Raw genomic sequence first — 12,190 nt, 5'->3', positions numbered from 1 at the left:
TGTAGTGAGGAGGAGGAGTGTTTTAGTGGGAGGAGGACTGTTTTAGTGGGGAGGAGGAGTGTTTTAGTGGGGAGGAGTGTTTTAGTGGGAGGAGGAGTGTTTTAGTGGGGAGGACGAGTTGGTAAGGAGTGTTTTAGTGGGGAGGAGGAGATAACTGGTAAGTTAGTGGAAGAGGAGGAGACCTGATTAACTCCACGCTGACAACGGAGGAGTGTTTTAGTGGGGAGGAGGAGTGTTTTAGTGGGGAGGAGGAGGAGTGTTTTAGTGGGGAGGAGGAGTGTTTTAGTGGGAGGAGGAGTGTTTTAGTGGGAGGAGGAGTGTTTTAGTGGGAGGAGGAGTGTTTTAGTGGGAGGAGGAGTGTTTTAGTGGGGAGGAGGACTGTTTTAGTGGGAGGAGGAGTTTTAGTGGGGAGGAGGAGTATTTTAGTGGGAGGAGGAGTGTTTTAGTGGGGAGGAGGAGTGTTTTAGTGGGGAGGAGGAGTGTTTTAGGGGGGGGGAGTGTTTTAGTGGGGAGGAGGAAGGTTTTTAGTGGGGAGGAGGAGTGTTTTAGTGGGAGGAGGAGTGTTTTAGTGGGGAGGAGGAGTGTTTTAGTGGGGAGGAGGAGTGTTTTAGTGGGAGGAGGAGTGTTTTAGTGGGAGGAGGAGTGTTTTAGTGGGGAGGAGGAGTGTTTTAGTGGGGAGGAGGAGTGTTTTAGTGGGAGGAGGACTGTTTTAGTGGGGAGGAGGAGTGTTTTAGTGGGAGGAGGAGTGTTTTAGTGGGGAGGAGGAGGGAGAGATAACTGGTAAGTTAGTGGAAGGAGGAGGAGACCTGATTAACTCCACACTGACAACGGAGGAGTGTTTTAGTGGGGAGAAGTGTTTTAGTGGGGAGGAGGATTGTTTTAGTGGGAGGAGGAGTGTTTTAGTGGGGAGGAGGAGTGTTTTAGTGGGGAGGAGGAGTGTTTTAGTGGGGAGGAGGAGTATTTTAGTGGGAGGAGGAGTATTTTAGTGGGAGGAGGAGTGTTTTATTGGGGAGGAGGAGTGTTTTAGTGGGGAGGAGGAGTGTTTTAGTGGGGAGGAGGAGTGTTTTAGTGGGGAGGAGGAGTATTTTAGTGGGAGGAGGAGTGTTTTAGTGGGAGGAGGAGTGTTTTAGTGGGAGGAGGAGTGTTTTAGAGGAGTGTTTTAGTGGGAGGGAGGAGTGTTTTGGTGGGAGGAGGAGTGTTTTAGTGGGGAGGAGTGTTTTAGTGGGAGAGGACTGTTTAGTGAGGAGGAGGACTCTTTTAGTGAGGAGGAGGACTCTTTTAGGTAGGAGGAGGACTCTTTTAGTGAAGAGGAGTGTTTTGGTGGGGAGGAGGAGTGTTTTAGTGGGGAGGAGGGTTTTTAGTGGGGAGGAGGAGTGTTTTAGTGGGGAGGAGAGGGAGAGATAACTGGTAAGTTAGCGGAAGAGGAGGAGACCTGATTAACTCCACGCTGACAACGGAGGGAGTGTTTTAGTGGGGAGGAGGAGTGTTTTAGTGGGGAGGAGGAGTGTTTTGAGTGGGGAGGAAGAGTGTTTTAGTGGGGAGGAGGACTGTTTTAGTGGGGAGGAGAGTGTTTTAGTGGGGAGGAGGAGTGTTTTGAGTGGGGGGAGGAGGAGTGTTTTAGTGGGAGGAGGAGTGTTGTAGTGGGGAGGAGGATGTTTTAGTGGGAGGAGGACTGTTTTTAGTGGGAGGAGGAGTGTTTTAGTGGGGGAGGAGTGTTTTAGTGGGAGGAGGGAGTGTTTTAGTGGGGAGGGGCGAGTTGGTAAGGAGTGTTTTAGTGGGAGGAGGAGATAACTGGTAAGTTAGTGGAAGAGGAGAACCTGATTAACTCCACGCTGACAACGAGAGGAGTGTTTTAGTGGGGAGGAGGAGTGTTTTGAGTGGGGAGAGAGGAGGAGTGTTTTGAGTGAGGAGGAGGAGTGTTTTAGTGGGAGGAGGAGTGTTTTAGTGGGAGGAGGAGTGTTTTAGTGGGAGGAGTGTTTTAGTGGGAGGAGGAGTGTTTTAGTGGGGAGGAGGACTGTTTTAGTGGGAGGAGGAGTTTTAGTGGGGGGAGGTATTTTAGTGGGAGGAGGAGTGTTTTAGTGGGGAGGAGGGAGTGTTTTAGAGGAAGGAGGAGGAGTGTTTTAGGGGGTGTTTTAGTGGGGGAGGAGGGAAGGTTTTTAGTGGGGAGGAGGTGTTTTAGTGGGAGGAGGAGTGTTTTAGTGGGGGAGGAGGAGTGTTTTAGTGGGGAGGGGAGGAGTGTTTTAGTGGGAGGAGGAGTGTTTTAGTGGGAGGAGGAGTGTTTTAGTGGGGAGGAGGAGTGGTGGGGAGGAGGAGTGTTTTAGTGGGAGGAGGACTGTTTTAGTGGGGAGGAGGAGTGTTTTAGTGGGAGGAGGAGTGTTTTAGTGGGGAGGAGGAGGGAGAGATAACTGGTAAGTTAGTGGAAGGAGGAGGAGACCTGATTAACTCCACACTGACAACGGAGGAGTGTTTTAGTGGGGAGGAGAAGTGTTTTAGTGGGGAGGAGGATTGTTTTAGTGGGAGGAGGAGTGTTTTAGTGGGGAGGAGGAGTGTTTTAGTGGGGAGGAGGAGTGTTTTAGTGGGGGAGGAGGAGTATTTTAGTGGGAGGAGGAGTGTTTTAGTGGGGGAGGAGGAGTGTTTTTATTGGGGAGGAGGAGTGTTTTAGTGGGGAGGGGGAGGAGGAGTGTTTTAGGAGGGAGTGTTTTAGTGGGGAGGAGGAGTGTTTTAGTGGGGAGGAGGAGTGTTTTAGTGGGAGGAGGTGTTTTAGTGGGAGGAGGAGTGTTTTAGTGGGGAGGAGGAGTGTTTTAGTGTCTGGAGTGGAAGGCGGGGTTAAAGATGTTCTTGAGTGAGAAGGTGTGGTCTCAGGTGTTGTTTCTAAGCAACAACTAATCAGCCTGGAACATTCTACTTGTTGGATCACTGATTGTGTGGTGTTTATTTTTTTTTTTTTAAATGTTCTTTTGACATTTTTTTTTTCATACCAGAGAGAACTCCGGTGCGCTCTGCAGTGCTCCTGTCCGCTTTGCCCTAAGGTCGTGGTCGGCTTCAGTCAGCACCTGAGGCACACGCACAATGTGAGGAACACGGAGGAGAGGATCCTCCTCTGTAATTGGAAGTCGGGCCGCGTCAACATCAGGCAGGAGCCGTGCCCAGTGACGGGATGCTCCGCCCATGCCAGCCGGCTGGACCGGCACATGGAGTCGCACACAGAGCTCGACAGATCGCAGAGGAGACGGGCTTTAGAGGAACTCAGGAGACGGCTGACCATGGAGCGGCTGGCCGCGTTGAGGGCGTCCAACCCTGTCGTCCCGCTGGCCACCCGTTTGGATATTGCGGAAACGAAGCAGGAAGAGGAGGAGGACTCTTTAGATTCACTGCTGTCTCCTTTGGAAGAGGAGGAGGAGGAGGACGTGAGCTGCGGAGATTATTCCTGCCACTGCCAGGCGCCCATCCTGAGGCTGCGGAAAGCTTTGCAAGAGCGCGATGAGGCCCTGACCAAGAGAAGTGCGACCATCCAATCCGGTAGAGAGGACAACCTGAAGCTGACCTCGGAACTGAATAGAGCGAGGAAGAGGTATCAGCTACTGAAAAGGCAGAAGACGACGAGTGTCAGGGCGAGGTCGGCAAACGCGAGGTCGGGAAGACGAGGTCAGCGAAGAGGTCCAGGTTTCAGACCGCGTCAGACACAGAACAAGAGGAGCTACAGCAGGACCAAGTCGTAGGTTCAAGAGCCCAGATAGAGGAGGCCACGGCGCCCAAGTCTAGCAGCCAAACTCCCTTCCCGGGCTCTGCTCTGAGTAAGTACTGTCTTTAAATAGTATTTTGTATTTGAAAAAGGCTTTTGTTTTGCCTCACTGTTTTTGTGTTCACGTTGTAGAAAAGGGCCCAGCTGATCACAGTAACGGCCTTCAGAAAGTATTCTCATTCCACATTTTGTTGCTTCAACTTGAATTCAAAATGGATTAAATTGATTTCTCTCTACAGATTATGACAAAATCTAAACATGTTTGTAGAAATGTTTGCAAATTTATTGAAAATTAAATACAGAAATATAATAGTATTCACACCCCTGAGTAAATACATTGTGGAAGCACCTTTTGGCAGTGATTACAGCTGTGAGTCTGTCTGGGTGAGTCTCTAAAAGTGATTACAGCTGTGAGTCTGTCTGGGTGAATCTCTAACAGCTTTCCACACCTGGATTGTGGAACATTTGCCCATTATTCTTTTCAACATTCTTAAAGTTTTGTCAAATTGTTTGTTGATCATTGCTAGACAACCATTTTCAGGTCTTGCCATAGATTTAAGTCAAAACTGTAAACTTGGCCGCTCAGGAACATTCACTGTCTTCTTGTTAAGCAACTTCAGTGTAGATTTTCGCCTTGTGTTTTAGGTTATTGTCCTGCTGAAAGGTGAATTCATCTTCCAGTGTCTGGTGGAAAGCAGACTGAACCAGGTTATTGTCCTGCTGAAAGGTGAATTCATCTCCCAGTGTCTGGTGGGAAGCAGACTGAACCAGGTTATTGTCCTGATGAAAGGTGAATTCATCTCCCAGTGTCTGGTGGAAAGCAGACTAAACCAGGTTATTGTCCTGCAGAAAGGTGAATTCATCTCCCAGTATCTGGTGGAAAGCAAACTAAACCAGGTTTTCCTCTAGGATTTTGCCTGTGCTTAGTTCCATTCTGTTGATTTTTTATCCTGAAAAACTCTCCAGTCCTTAACAATAACAAGCATACCCATAACATGACGCAGCCACCACTATGCTTGAAAATATGGAGGAGTGGTACTCACATTTTTTTTTTTTTACTCATCTACCATTGGGTGCCCTTCTTTACGAGGCATTGGAAAAACCTCCTTGTCTTTGTGGTTGAATCTGTGTTTGAAATGCACTATCACGCCTTGGTCATTGTATTTTGTGTTTTTGTTATATGTTTGGGTAGGCCAGGGTGTGACATGGGTTTATATGTTGTTTTCGTATTGGGGTTTGTATTATTTGGGATCACGGCTGATTAGGGGTGTGTCTAGTTAGGCTTGGCTGCCTGAGGCGATTCTCAATCAGAGTCAGGGGCTTGTCATTGTCTCTGATTGGGAACCGTATTTGGGAGCCATAGTTTCACTTTGTATTTCGTGGGTGATTGTACCTGTCTCTGTGTTGTAGTCACCAGATAGGCTGTAATTAGTTTCACGTTCCGTTCTGTTGTTTTTGTATTTAGTTTCAGTTATTTCATGTACCGCGTTTTTCATTCATTAAAGTCATGAGTAACCAACACGCTGCATTTCTGTCCGACTCTCTTCTTTCAACAGACGAACGCCGTTACATGCACTGCTCGACTGAGGGACATTACAGATAATTGTATGTGTGAGGTACAGAGATGAGGTAGTCATTCAAACATCATTTGAAACACTATTATTACACACACAGTGAGTCCATGCTACTTATCTTATACCTGGTAATATAAGGGTTAAATAAACTTCAGTGCATTTTTACTCCTCCTATTATTACACACACAGTGAGTCCATGCTACTTATCTTATACCTGGTAATATAAGGGTTAAATAAACTTCAGTGCATTTTTACTCCTATTATTACACACACAGTGAGTCCATGCTACTTATCTTATACCTGGTAATATAAGGGTTAAATAAACTTCATTTTTACTCCTCCTATTATTACACACACAGTGAGTCCATGCTACTTATCTTATACCTGGTAATATAAGGGTTAAATAAACTTCAGTGCATTTTTACTCCTCCTATTATTACACACACAGTGAGTCCATGCTACTTATCTTATACCTGGTAATATAAGGGTTAAATAAACTTCATTTTTACTCCTCCTATTATTACACACACAGTGAGTCCATGCTACTTATCTTATACCTGGTAATATAAGGGTTAAATAAACTTCATTTTTACTCCTCCTATTATTACACACACAGTGAGTCCATGCTACTTATCTTATACCTGGTAATATAAGGGTTAAATAAACTTCAGTGCATTTTTACTCCTATTATTACACACACAGTGAGTCCATGCTACTTATCTTATACCTGGTAATATAAGGGTTAAATAAACTTCATTTTTACTCCTCCTATTATTACACACACAGTGAGTCCATGCTACTTATCTTATACCTGGTAATATAAGGGTTAAATAAACTTCAGTGCATTTTTACTCCTCCTATTATTACACACACAGTGAGTCCATGCTACTTATCTTATACCTGGTAATATAAGGGTTAAATAAACTTCATTTTTACTCCTCCTATTATTACACACACAGTGAGTCCATGCTACTTATCTTATACCTGGTAATATAAGGGTTAAATAAACTTCAGTGCATTTTTACTCCTCCTATTATTACACACACAGTGAGTCCATGCTACTTATCTTATACCTGGTAATATAAGGGTTAAATAAACTTCATTTTTACTCCTCCTCGACGTTACCATAACAACATAAGGGTTTTGAAAACTTATTGACTCATCACATTTCAGCTTTTTCATTTTTTAATTCATTTGTAAAAAACAAAATATGAAAAACGTAATTCCACTTTGACATTATGGGGTATCGTGTGAAGCCCAGTGACAAACATATCTATGTTTAATTCTTGTTCAATTCAAGCTGTGACAATAAGTGGAAAAAGTTAAGCGGTGTGCAAGTCCTGTAACTCTAGGGTCACTGTGTCTGGCCTGCTTCACTCCGCCCCAGACCCCACCCGTCCTCCGCTGTGTCTGGCCTGCTTCACTCCGCCCCAGACCCCACCCGTCCTCCGCTGTGTCTGGCCTGCTTCACTCCGCCCCAGACCCCACCCGTCCTCCGCTGTGTCTGGCCTGCTTCACTCCGCCCCAGACTCCACCCGTCCTCCACTGTGTCTGGCCTGCTTCACTCCGCCCCAGACCCCACCCGTCCTCCGCTGTGTCTGGCCTGCTTCACTCCGCCCCAGACCCCACCCGTCCTCCACTGTGTCTGGCCGGCTTCACTCCGCCCCAGACCCCACCCGTCCTCCGCTGTGTCTGGCCTGCTTCACTCCGCCCCAGACCCCACCCGTCCTCCGCTGTGTCTGGCCTGCTTCACTCCGCCCCAGACCCCACCCGTCCTCCGCTGTGTCTGGCCTGCTTCACTCAGCCCCAGACCCCACCCGTCCTCCGCTGTGTCTGGCCTGCTTCACTCAGCCCCAGACCCCACCCGTCCTCCGATGTGTCTGGCCTGCTTCACTCCACCCCAGACCCCACCCGTCCTCCGCTGTGTCTGGCCTGCTTCACTCCGCCTCAGACCCCACCCGTCCTCCGCTGTGTCTGGCCTGCTTCACTCCGCCCCAGACCCCACCCGTCCTCCGCTGTGTCTGGCCTGCTTCACTCCGCCCCAGACCCCACCCGTCCTCCGCTGTGTCTGGCCTGCTTCACTCCGCCCCAGACCCCACCCTGAGTTCACTTTGAGTCCACTGCCCCGTCCTATTTGTCTGTCCTGTGTCTGGCCTGCTTCACTCCGCCCCAGACCCCACCCTGAGTTCACTTTGAGTCCACTGCCCCGTCCTATTTGTCTGTCCTGACTGTGCAGGTGACTAATTCAAGTCTGATTAGATTCATCTGAGGGAACAGAATTAAATGTCTTCTTTGTCTTCAAATGATTTGTGTTTGAAACATATTAGAAAAACAGCCCGTCTGATTTATGTTGTGAGATCTGTCTTAAGTCCTAAATGTGATGTGTCTTTGATTAGGTGTGTTTTATAGAGGGGTTCAGGAAGATCTGTGAAGGTCCCAGTCCTAAATGTTATGTGTCTTTGATTAGGTGTGTTTATAGAGGGGTTCAGGAAGACCTGTGAAGGCCCCAGTCCAAACAATAAGCTGAAGCAAACTTGTGCCGCGAAGCTCAAGAGGGTGCAGCAATTTTTGAAGTTCATGGCGAAGGATGAGAAATATCCATCCACTCTCAGTTTCCTGGCATGCCAGGACAACATGAGGAGGTGAGCAGAGATCTGTCTTTCTCTTTAGTCTCATCAGTGTTCATTAACAACACACTAATGGGTGGTGTGTGTGTGCCTGTGCGTGTGCGTGCATGTGTGTGTGTGTGTTAAGATGGTTTCAGACCCTTCAGCAGAACAAGGCCGTCGCCACGGTCAACCACTACACCTCGACTATCGGTGCGTTTCTCCAATATTCCGAGGAGACCCCTCCGCCTGGCTGCCGGCTGACCAAAAACCACTGGAAGGAGATCAACCGGGCAATGAAGGAGATCAACAAGTCCGTGAAAGGAGCCATCTCCAACAAGGAAGGCAAGGGGGTGTCTACAAAGAGCCTGCTGGAGGGCAAGGGGGTGTCTACAAAGAGCCTGCTGGAGGGTAAGGGGGTGTCTACAAAGAGCCTGCTGGAGGGCAAGGGGGTGTCTACAAAGAGCCTGCTGGAGGGTAAGGGGGTGTCTACAAAGAGCCTGCTGGAGGGCAAGGGGTGTCTACAAAGAGCCTGCTGGAGGGCAAGGGGTGTCTACAAAGAGCCTGCTGGAGGGCAAGGGGGTGTCTACAAAGAGCCTGCTGGAGGGCAAGGGGGTGTCTACAAAGAGCCTGCTGGAGGGCAAGGGGGTGTCTACAAAGAGCCTGCTGGAGGGTAAGGGGGTGTCTACAAAGAGCCTGCTGGAGGGCAAGGGGGTGTCTACAAAGAGCCTGCTGGAGGGCAAGGGGGTGTCTACAAAGAGCCTGCTGGAGTGCCAGTCTCTTGCCAAGGACATGATCCCCCAAGTGCTGAGTAAGTTTTTCCTCAATCTGGGATGTCACTGTTATTCCACTCTTCTATACCTTTAGAGATGTTCACAGGACATTATGGAAGCTGTCTGTTATTATTATAGATGTTTACAGGACATTATGGAAGCTGTCTGTTATTATTATAGATGTTCACAGGACATTATGGAAGCTGTCTGTTATTATTATAGATGTTCACAGGACATTATGGAAGCTGTCTGTTATTATTATAGATGTTTACAGGACATTATGGAAGCTGTCTGTTATTATTATAGATGTTCACAGGACATTATGGAAGCTGTCTGTTATTATTATAGATGTTCACAGGACATTATGGAAGCTGTCTGTTATTATTATAGATGTTCACAGGACATTATGGAAGCTGTCTGTTATTATTATAGATGTTTACAGGACATTATGGAAGCTGTCTGTTATTATTATAGATGTTTACGGGACATTATGGAAGCTGTCTGTTATTATTATAGATGTTTACAGGACATTATGGAAACTGTCTTATTATTATAGATGTTTACGGGACATTATGGAAGATGTCTGTTACTATTATAGATGTCAGAGATGTTTACAGGACATTATGGAAGCTGTCTGTTATTATTATAGATGTTCACAGGACATTATGGAAGCTGTCTGTTATTATTATAGATGTTCACAGGACATTATGGAAGCTGTCTGTTATTATTATAGATGTTCACAGGACATTATGGAAGCTGTCTGTTATTATTATAGATGTTTACAGGACATTATGGAAGCTGTCTGTTATTATTATAGGTGTTTACAGGACATTATGGAAGCTGTCTGTTATCATTATAGATGTTTACAGGACATTATGGAAGCTGTCTGTTATTATTATAGATGTTTACAGGACATTATGGAAGCTGTCTGTTATTATTATAGATGTTCACAGGACATTATGGAAGCTGTCTGTTATTATTATAGGTGTTTACAGGACATTATGGAAGCTGTCTGTTATTATTATAGATGTTCACAGGACATTATGGAAGCTGTCTGTTATTATTATAGATGTCAGAGATGTTTACAGGACATTATGGAAGCTGTCTGTTATTATTATAGATGTTTACAGGACATTATGGAAGCTGTCTGTTATTATTATAGATGTTCACAGGACATTATGGAAGCTGTCTGTTATTATTATAGATGTTCACAGGACATTATGGAAGCTGTCTGTTATAATTATAGATGTTTACAGGACATTATGGAAGCTGTCTGTTATTATTATAGATGTTCACAAGACATTATGGAAGCTGTCTGTTATTATTATAGATGTTCACAGGACATTATGGAAGCTGTCTGTTATTATTATAGATGTTCACAGGACATTATGGAAGCTGTCTGTTATTATTATAGATGTTCACAGGACATTATGGAAGCTGTCTGTTATTATTATAGATGTTCACAGGACATTGTGGAAGTTATCCTGTTTTTATTCTCATGTTCCCACAGAAACCTTGGAAGAAACAATGACACAGAGGAACCAGAACCGGTTTTACGGATTCCTGTGTGCCTATTTCACCTCCATGTACGGCCACAGCCAGGGCCTTTATAGAAACATGATGGTGAAGGAGGTGGAGGAGGTCCAACGTGGCCTGTCTGGGACCTGTCTGATCAACGTAAGTCTATAACCGTACACCTGAACATGGCCCAGTGGGGCCTGTCTGGGACCTGTCTGGGGCCTGTCTGGGACCTGTCTGATCAACGTAAGTCTATTACCGTACACCTAAACATGGCCCAGTGGGGCCTGTCTGGGACCTGTCTGATCAACGTAAGTCTATTACCGTACACCTAAACATGGCCCAGTGGGGCCTGTCTGGGACCTGTCTGATCAACGTAAGTCTATTACCGTACACCTAAACATGGCCCAGTGGGGCCTGTCTGGGACCTGTCTGATCAACGTAAGTCTATTACCGTACACCTGAACATGGCCCAGTGGGGCCTGTCTGGGACCTGTCTGGGGCCTGTCTGGGACCTGTCTGGGGCCTGTCTGGGACCTGTCTGATCAACGTAAGTCTATAACCGTACACCTGAACGTGGCCCAGTGGGGCCTGTCTGGGGCCTGTCTGGGACCTGTCTGATCAACGTAAGTCTATTACCGTACACCTGAACATGGCCCAGTGGGGCCTGTCTGGGACCTGTCTGGGGCCTGTCTGGGACCTGTCTGATCAACGTAAGTCTATAACCGTACACCTGAACGTGGCTGGTTGGTTTTGGAAACGACTGCAGGCACCACAGCGTTATAATGCCTGTTTTTTTCCTCCATTTTCTAATAGGTGGGAAACGCAAAACAAATGCAAACCAGGATCCAGATGTCGCTGACCAAAGAGGAGTACTCTTGGTTTTCAGACTTCCTGAAATTTAAGCACTGCCTCCCAGGGGGAAAGAAAGCCCGGTACTTCTTTTTCAATTCCACCAACACTGAGATGAAGAACCTGCCCGTCTACCTGATGGAGGCGTGGAAGGAGATGGGCCTGCCTGGACGCCCTACCTTCACTGACCTGCGGACTCCCATCTTCAGTCATGTCAGTCAGACGGGATTTAAATGAACAGATCCTACTCCCAACGGCTGACCCCGAAAACCATCAAGGACTAAAATATAATATTTTTATCTGTGTGTCTGTGTTTGTGTTCTTCTTACAGGTTAAAAAAAACGTTCTCCCGAATGCCGACGGGGAGACGTTGGCCGACTTCGTGCGCCACGACAGCCGGATGGAAGCCAAACGTTACGCGGTGAATCCTTCCAAAGCCGGTGAAACCAGCGCCTTCCGTGAGACAGGTGTTGAAGGGAGAAGATACCGCACCACGGGCGCGGTAGAGAACCAGCCATCCACCTCCAGAAAGCAGAAGACGAGAGAGGACGTCTCCGAGCGGAGCACCACCCCTGAAGAGACTGAGGTGCAGTACTAGGAGTCTGGCACGTCCCCCCGGGGAAGAGGAGCAGGAACGGACGGCCAGACAAACTCTAGGAAAATAAGATATTCAGAGACAACGCATCAGATTACACTTGTACACCGTTTAACACTCAAGAACAAACAGATACTCGGGCAGCTGGTGGTCTCCTCCAACTGAATGTCGTCGCTCGCCTCCCACTGTGTCAGGTTCTGAGACACACCACTCAGACACACCACTCAGACACACCACACAGACACACCACACAGACACACCACACAGACACACCACTCAGACACACCACACAGACACACCACACAGACACACCACTCAGACACACCACTCAGACACACCACTCAGACACACCACTCAGACACACCACACAGACACACCACACAGACACACCACACAGACACACCACTCAGACACACCACACAGACACACCACTCAGACACACCACACAGACACACCACTCAGACACACCACTCAGACACACCACACAGACACACCACTCAGACACACCACTCAGACACACCACTCAGACA

General features: G+C 47.3%; 1 protein-coding gene across 1 annotated transcript; it reads left to right on the top strand.

Moving 5' to 3' along the window:
• The first annotated feature begins 2,832 nt into the window (after window positions 1-2,832).
• On the top strand, window positions 2,833-11,974 carry LOC124030016. Its single transcript, XM_046341536.1, has 9 exons — window positions 2,833-2,850; window positions 3,030-3,503; window positions 3,560-3,794; window positions 7,784-7,958; window positions 8,071-8,399; window positions 8,452-8,733; window positions 10,206-10,372; window positions 11,030-11,278; window positions 11,397-11,974. The coding sequence occupies exons 1-9, from the start codon at window positions 2,833-2,835 to the stop codon at window positions 11,661-11,663; spliced, it is 2,196 nt and encodes a 731-aa protein (XP_046197492.1). The 3' UTR covers window positions 11,664-11,974.
• The last annotated feature ends 216 nt before the right edge of the window (window positions 11,975-12,190 follow it).

Source organism: Oncorhynchus gorbuscha, unplaced genomic scaffold, assembly GCF_021184085.1.
Source record: "Oncorhynchus gorbuscha isolate QuinsamMale2020 ecotype Even-year unplaced genomic scaffold, OgorEven_v1.0 Un_scaffold_8806, whole genome shotgun sequence".
Taxonomy (NCBI): Eukaryota; Metazoa; Chordata; class Actinopteri; order Salmoniformes; family Salmonidae; genus Oncorhynchus; species Oncorhynchus gorbuscha.
The sequence above is the reverse complement of the archived record's forward strand: the minus strand, read 5'-3'. Positions and strand labels throughout refer to the sequence as shown.

Excerpts from the sequence above, each read along its gene's own strand:
- LOC124030016 (XM_046341536.1), top strand. Across the intron at positions 8,400-8,451 it reads TACAAAGAGCCTGCTGGAGG|AGCCTGCTGGAGGGCAAGGG; the intron begins GTAAGGGGGTGT and ends GTGTCTACAAAG. Across the intron at positions 8,734-10,205 it reads CATGATCCCCCAAGTGCTGA|AAACCTTGGAAGAAACAATG; the intron begins GTAAGTTTTTCC and ends ATGTTCCCACAG.